Source organism: Helianthus annuus, chromosome 14 (assembly GCF_002127325.2).
Source record: "Helianthus annuus cultivar XRQ/B chromosome 14, HanXRQr2.0-SUNRISE, whole genome shotgun sequence".
In the NCBI taxonomy this organism is placed as follows: domain Eukaryota; kingdom Viridiplantae; phylum Streptophyta; class Magnoliopsida; order Asterales; family Asteraceae; genus Helianthus; species Helianthus annuus.
Window position 1 is genome coordinate 10,514,745 of NC_035446.2, and position 8,031 is coordinate 10,522,775.

The following is an 8,031-nucleotide window of genomic DNA, read 5'->3' on the forward strand; positions in this document are numbered from 1 at the left end:
TTTCCCTTACAAGTTTCAACATAAGCATACTTATCTGCAATCTCATCATCTGTCCTCCACTCTTCCACTGGACCAATCAGAACATCACCATCATCCAGAATCTCATCAGTAGAAGAATCCTGATTATCAGGATCAAAAAGAGGACCAGAATCATCAGTAGAAGGACCCATTTCCTGTCCACCCACAGCTCCTGAACCAGACTCCCCCTCAACCTGAGCAATGGTAGCAACTTCAGAAGCTTGTGAGCTCCTTGGCTGCTCCCCCTGCTTAGCGGCTTCGGGATCCTTGTCTTTATCCAAATCATCACGAATTTTCTTGAGCTCATCAATCCTGCATTGAGCTTGCACTTGCAGAGTTGAATTCTCCCCCTGAGTAGTGAGGATCTCCACAAGATCCGTAATGATCTGATGTAGCTGATCAGTAGCTTTAACTAGATTCTCATGTTTGGCTGTTGTAGCAGCATCCTTTCTAATGAGCTGACGTAACTTAACTGAGAGCCTTGTTCATTTGTCAGACTAAACAAATGAGTTATCTGTTGAGACTTCGATTCATCTTTCCGTTTCCAATAAGCAATCTCTCTCCTGTGAATCTGGATCAGATCCCGATGTTCCTTCATAACTGAATGAACATCCGCAAACTATTGACGGACAGATTCAGGAAATCTCTGTGCACCATTACCACTGGCTGTACCTTGAGGTCTCGAAGTAGAAGTGGGAGGTCCAGAACCGAAAGCAGTTTTTGGGCGACCACCACTAGACGAGGCTGCACCCGTTGCTGAAGTTCACATAATCATTTGAGGACCTGAAGGACATTCAATGACCTGTGGCCTGCAAAAAAATCTGACGGCAACGGCGGCAAACTTGCACTTTCTCAAACAGTAAACATATTACTAGAACTAAAAGAAGTGCGAAGCGAGCTAAATAGAGGTGTAGAAGGAATAGGAGAGGATGAAACTGGAGGTAAAGCAGCTTTGGAGGAAGCAACACATGTGGATTCAAATGGAACAGCTGCAGTCACAACTAGAAGAGAACTCGAAGTCTGAATAGAACTTGAACTACTGATGACTTTTCTTGGTTTATAAACCATAGCAGGCAGTGAGAAACTGACAGCTGCATTAGTGTCTGCTAAAAGATTGTTTAAGTCTTTGTTCCAAGAGGCTAGACGTAAACCCCAACCGGAAGAGGGATCGAGAGAGGCAACTGTTGCTCGGAACAAGTCAAGCATCTCTATGTCAAACTGGGAGATCTTGTTGAGCATATCTTTACCAACCAACTCCAAATACTCATCCCGAGTCAATGTATCATCAAATGTATCTTCAGCACTTTCTACAACTACCCCTTTTCCTTTATCCAAAATTTTAGAAGAAGATCCAGTTTCAAGAGTTGCATCCAAGGCAATAATAACTGGATCCGTTTCAGCCAAACCAATTGGCACAGAAGTACCGATACTTGTAAAAGTTTGCTCCAAAATGTTGATACATTTTGTGTGGATGCGGCACGTTCGGTTCGACACTTTAACAGAATGAAGACCAAGTCGGGTATCCTCCTATCCTACCTGGGTCTGACAAGTTTGTCTCGTTTGTTATGTAATGATAAATGACCGTGCATGTTGCATATTGGTTGGTTTGTGTGTTTATAATAGTTTGCAGCACATCATACATGGGGAAACTCCCATGGGGAAACTCCATGATGAAACTCCTAGAGTTACACCATGCTAAATGACAAAACCATGATGAAACTTCCCCTTGTGAAACTCCCTGCATGTTGATGAAACTTCATTTGTGATGAAACTCCTAGGAGTTTCACCATGCTACATGACGAAACTCTAGGAGTTTCATCAAGCTCCCAAGTTTCGTCGTCCCCCATTCAAGTTTCGTCACTGTTGTGCCATGCTGCCTATATAAACACCTCATAGTTTCATTTTGAAACTATGACAACACAGCCCACTGTAAAAGTTTATTTCAAAGATTGTTTGTATGTGTTTGATACCGGTTCTCATCTAATCAATTGAGTGTGTTTCATTGGTTACTTTTTGCTCGTCATCATTATCTGTGTTTAGTTTTTCGTCCTTGGTGGAAATTCTATCTAAAGCATGAGAGGCCAACGCCCATTTTTCATCTTCTATACTTTTATTACAATACATAGGTGTCTAGTAATACCTGTGGTTTTGTTTCAAACTTAAGGCAACACGTTTGTATTATAAACATAAGTAAGAGCTTCTAGTGTTCAATTCTTATTTAAAATTACATTTGTATCAACAGGAATATGCCGACTTTCAAGACATGGATGAAGTGTCTGTCGCTCTTTCTCAGTAACACCTCTTTGTATAGTTGTCAATACGTGTATAGATCTAGGCTCGCTATTAGGGTTGTAGTTAGATACCAATAATAGTGACAGTTATTTTTGTTTATATAAATAGAAATTAAATATAGTTATAAATAACTGAATTTTAGGTTTTTGTTAAAAAAAAATGCAAGTAAAATAGCATATATACTAGGGTATTTTATATGATATACATATAAAAAACAATGTTTTACAGACTCTCTCAAAGTCTCACAGCTCTCCCCTCTGTTCTCTCTCTCACACAGAACCTATGAGGGGGTATTTATGCTAGACAGACACAGACAAAGACGAAACGCAATGATGGCACGACGAAACAACAAAGTCGACGAAACACTTTCTATTTCGTCGACATACATTTTAATCCATATGTTTCGTCATTTGTTTTGGGCCCAAATATTTGATTGGCCCAACAGAAGAGTTATTACGACCCAAATATTGGTTACATTCAAGACTGTTCACAAATTCAAGATAAGACAAAACTTGTGACATCATCATGATGATGTCACGATGATGTGTCACCGGAAATAGGTTCGCGACTCTCCGTGCTTCGCGTGTCGAACTATGGGGTGCACGACGGAGGAATGTCGTGACGTCAGGCTTGAGCCGGACCTAACCGCGTCGAAACCAATTTGAACCGAACCGAGTCGAGTCGCGTCCACATAAAGTGTATCAACAAAACCATCAAATTACCCCACCAAAACACCTATTTTTTCAACAAAAAAAAAAAAAAAAAAAAAAAAAAAAACGCAACTCCTAAACGTCCCAGACGAGGTGTCTAGGGCACCAAAGGTGTCTAAATTGGTAGGGAGGATGTCCAAATTGATTAACCTTTTGTATATCCTCACAATTCTTTGTGTATCACCAATTTACGACTCTTAGTTAAAAAAAAAAAACAAATCGAAAAAAAATCATAACTACCTTCATCATTCATGGGATACCGCTATCCATTGACAAGGACTTGGGTGTAAATTTCAGGTTTTTAGGGGTTGCTAATTGTAATACACAAGTCAGGTTTCAGTATATAAAAGACGTGACGTGCTCCTACTAAAAATAAAACAAGCAGCGCTGTTCTTTCGTTCCAGCAGAATCCCTAATTCCTGCACCCAGATTGCATTTCAAATTTCATTACAATCAGGTAAGTGCAGTGTGAGAAAATCCAGGGCCTATAATCTCAGAAAGAAACATGGTCATCTGCAACCGGCCAATTGACAACTTTTTTCTAATTTTTATCTTGAAAGGTTCTAGAGAAACCCTAGTTTTTAGCTACGGTGTTTTCAGTTTTAGCAATTTTCTTTAAACTAAATTTATCACTTTTAATTTATAATCAAATATTCTGTGTCAAATTTATCACCTTATCCTTTAATCGGTGTCCTTCCCGTTCGTGTTCGTAAGCCTTTTTTTAGTTTTTAAGAGGGGGGTTAACTCTTGTCAAGGGTTAGACGCATACTTATCAAATTGAATTGAAGATCAAGGCTAGCATGTTCAATCTTACTAGTGATGTCATAATTTCATTAAGATTACCTGACTGGTTAATCTATAGTCCTTTATAAATGAACAAGCTTCACTGAATAAGTATATACTGATTCTTGATATCTTTTATTTGATAATCATTTATGTAATGTAAACCGTACTGTTGGGAACAAAATGTGGATCTAAGTATTTGAGTGTTGGTTATCTATCTAATTCTTGAATGTGTTGTGTTTATATTGTGTTACCCATTTTAGAATTTATATTTAACTGATCTGTATTGTTCTCAGCTGGCATAAGATATGGCATCTTTAAACACTTTGGAAACCATGAACAGCAATGGAAAAAATTCCCATAATCCCAATCACGAGTCAACAAACATAAATGAGGAGAAGCAGTCATATTCCGCACCGAAAGTTTCTCAATCTAATGTAAGTATAGGATGGAAACATATAGCTACGACCCAATAACTTTTATTATTATTATTATTATTTTATTCATTTATGTTGTTATTATCAATATAATTTTCGTCAGCCCTTTTTATTATGTGCACTATTTACGGTTCACATAGTGCGTTTTCAAATCATTCGACACGCAGGGCGACGTTAATGAAACGGTTATAGCAAGTGATGACGAATACGCTATTGATGCTGACCCAATCTCATATAGCACACCATCCATGCAAAGGGTAAGCCTATAAACTGGTTGTCTTGGCTCGTTTTCTATGTGGCAATGCTATCTTAAGGGATTAGTCCCACTCACATTATTCTTCTTGAAGTGATTTGAGAAAGTGTAAGACTAATAGTAATTTTTCAAACCAGGGTCGAAAAAGGAGAACATTACAGAAATCTATCGTAATAGGTAATTCAAGCATCAAAATCAGCCTTCCTGAACCCGAACGTACCGAAATTGAAGCCATGGATGCGGTGATTAATCTTGAACTTTTTAGTAACACTTGATTGTGTAAATATAACCTCCCATTACCCAATTTCACCATTACATGAACCACTTCTAGTATGGACTTGCACTAAACCAATGGTTCAGGTTTACAACAGGTGCATAACTACTATTTGATGGAAAACAATGTTCCACATTCAGACTTTATTGTTATGAACAAATCTAAAGCCTTATTTATTGGAATTTTGCTACAATTTTAATATAACAGTACACAACAAAACAAATTGGTCCAGATTTACAATAGTTTATCCTAACTTAGTATATTACTATGGTTGGTCTAGCCATTTCAAAGTCTAGATACACCCATGCGTACATTATACCCTGGAGACTCTTCCGTGCCTGGCTTAGGTAGCAGTGAACTGTTTAAAGGATTCTATCTATATAAATTTCTTAATTTTATTAAAAATAGGTAGTTGAATAGACTGTGTTCTTTTTTCTAGTTTCCATTTTGCTACAGCTTGATGTTTCCAAATTAGAAGTACATCGATTTCGCCATTTAAATTGAAAACAACCTTTGGTAATTACATGAATGATATGCATCCAATTCTAGCTAGTGACTAAGATGTCAGTATTTTCAGCCTTGTTCTTAAGTAAAGGTATTAGCGAGTTCAAACTGCATTCTAGTGTTTTATTATATAAAAGTTATTCTGATTCCATCAAGTTTTTACTGCACCCGCATCTTTCTCTCTAGCTCCTATATTTTTATACTTTGTAAGTGCAGCAATGGTGTACAGAAGGAGGGGAATATCTCCCGATGTCCAAACTGCTTGACGGTTGGACCGAGGAGAAAAGGAGAAGAGTGGACACTGGCACAATTGATAAGGTTCGGCCAATGTACAGAGTTTTGCATATTCAGTTAACCTCCTAAAAACTCTCTAACTAATCACACAAAGAAAATAAGGTATATATGATATCCCTTTGCAGTTTTACCACCATAACTATTCCAGCAAGACTTACCGCTCTATGGTGGAAGTTCAAAGTTATATTAAGCATCACAGCGATCCACATAAAAAGAATTCTATTACACTTGGAGACTCGCAAGAAAGAAATCAGGTATGTGTGATCAAATAAAAGACTTTGGATATATGATTTTCTTGGGAGGCAAGTTCATACAATTCAATGGTTCTTTTGTATTTTGTTGCTCAAAATAATAATAGGCCTTTGCATGATGAAGAAGACGTGACATCAAAAATAAACAACATATTGTCAAATTGGGACAAGGTATCCTTGTTTTTTTCCTTTCGCTATTAAGATTCTAATTGTCAGATAACAGGATCTAGCATATCACTGAATAGAATTTCTTAATAGCTGACTTACTATATAATGAAAGATAAATCAAATGAATATCAGCTCTAGCTACAAAATCATAAAGTTTCACTTACGGGAAAGGCTGATCAAAAGAGAAATGCAAATGCATCTTGTTATAGGAAACCAATTAAACTTTGAGACCTCAAAAAGGTTTCTTTAACGTCATTCTACATGATAAACAACACTAGAGCATCGGAATTAACTTTCCATCCTTCTGCATGCTAAAATTTAAAATGGATTCTATCATCAAACTTTTCGAGGTGGAATTTAGCATCATGCCCTTGGTGGAAATTCTATCTAAAGCTTGAGAGGCCAACGCCCATTTTTCATCTTCTATACTTTTATTACAATACATAGGTGTCTAGTAATACCTGTGGTTTTGTTTCAAACTAGCTTATGGCAGCAGGTTTGTATTATAAACATAAGTAAAAGCTTCTAGTGTTCAATTCTAACTTTAAATTACATTTGTATCAACAGGAATATGCCGACTTTCAAGACATGGATGCACTACAAGAAAGGGACACCTTTAGCGGCGACAGGTGTCGCCGCTATTGCCCACATTTGTCGCCGCTATTACCTTTTACGGCGACATGTCGCCGCTAAAGGGTCGCCGGTATTGATGGGTCGCTATTGGCCTGGTTGTCGCCGCTATTGATACCGTCGCCGCTAATGCTCTTGCCGGAGAATTTGCAGGAAAGATTGCCTGAGATAGATTGCCGGAGATTACATAACAAACCGTTTATCAAAAACTTGTCGGAACTAATAAATTTAAAGATTACATAACTTTTCATTCAAATTCTCATCTCAAAAAATGGATTCAACGGTACTATCAAAAACTTGTCGGAACTATACATTTTCTAAACAATAAAACGATAAAATGAAATTGGCCGGAACTTGTCGGAACTATACATTTTATAAACAATAAAACGAAAATGGCCGGAACTTGAGCTTGATGATGGTGGTTCAACGGCGGTTCAACGGCGGCTAAGATAGATTCACGGTGGTGGTGGTGCAGCTTGATAATGGTGGTGTTGGAGCTTGATAATGATGGTGGTGGAGCTTGATGATGGCGGTTCAACGGTGGTTGACGGAGCTAGACGGTGGTGGTGGTGCAGCCGGTCCAATGGTGGTGGTGGAGATTGATGATGGCGGTCCAACGGTGGTGGGTGGAGCTTCAGGGTGGCGGTGGTAGCTTCATGGTGGTGGCGATCCGGTGGTGGTGGTAGCAGGTTGTTGTTGTTGTGTAGATGATGGAGTTTGGTGATTGTGTTTGTGGGTGAGTGTGTTTGTTTAAGGAAGAGAAAGCAGGAAGGAGCCCAAACCGTTGGATCATACTCTCATCAAGGGCAGAGATCAGCTCTTTTCAAGCTTCACACGGATTGACTTTTAGCGGAGACAACTGTCGCCGCTAATGCCTATTGTCTTGTCGCCGCTAATGCTCTTTAAATCCCCAACCGTTAGATCAGAATAAGGATCAACGGCTGGGGTTTGGTTTCAGACTCGGGGACGCGGATCGACCAATAGCGGCGACATTTGGCATGTCGCCGCTAAAAGTGGTTATTTCTTGTAGTGATGAGGTGCTTGTCGCTCTTTCTCAGTAACACCTCCTTGCATAGTTGTCAATACGTGTATAGATCTAGGCTCGCTTTTAGGGTTGTAGTTATAGATAGCAATAATAGCTACAGTTAATTTTGTTTATACAAATAGCAATTAAATATAGTTATAACTAACTGAATTTTAGGTTTCTGTTAAGAAATGCAAGTAAAATAGCATATATACTAGGGTATTTTATATGATATAAATATAAAAAATAAATTGTTTTCTACTGTGTGGTTATTTTTAAAATAGCCGCCGCTTATTTATCAATATTCGTAATGTAGGAAAGTGTTACCTTATCGCTATTTGTCGCTATTGCTATTAACAACTATGTTTCTCTGTGCATTTATTGTTTAATGGG

At 38.2% G+C, this 8,031-nt stretch overlaps 1 protein-coding gene across 1 annotated transcript; it reads left to right on the top strand.

Annotated features, from left to right (window-relative positions):
- Positions 1 to 3,397: 3,397 nt before the first annotated feature.
- Positions 3,398 to 7,645, top strand: LOC110905265. The gene is made up of 8 exons (XM_022151123.2): positions 3,398 to 3,477; positions 4,100 to 4,240; positions 4,408 to 4,497; positions 4,631 to 4,735; positions 5,488 to 5,589; positions 5,691 to 5,819; positions 5,924 to 5,987; positions 6,552 to 7,645. Exons 2-7 carry the CDS (start codon positions 4,112 to 4,114, stop codon positions 5,933 to 5,935), a joined length of 567 nt encoding a protein of 188 aa, XP_022006815.1. The 5' UTR covers positions 3,398 to 3,477; positions 4,100 to 4,111; the 3' UTR covers positions 5,936 to 5,987; positions 6,552 to 7,645.
- The last annotated feature ends 386 nt before the right edge of the window (positions 7,646 to 8,031 follow it).

What these genes read in the sequence shown, in the direction of transcription:
- LOC110905265 (XM_022151123.2), top strand. Translation starts at nt 4,112, where the DNA reads ATGGCATCTTTAAACACTTTGGAAACCATGAACAGCAATGGAAAAAAT. An exon ending in CGAAAGTTTCTCAATCTAAT is followed by an intron (nt 4,241 to 4,407) that starts GTAAGTATAGGA and finishes TTCGACACGCAG; the next exon opens with GGCGACGTTAATGAAACGGT. An exon ending in ACACTGGCACAATTGATAAG is followed by an intron (nt 5,590 to 5,690) that starts GTTCGGCCAATG and finishes ATCCCTTTGCAG; the next exon opens with TTTTACCACCATAACTATTC.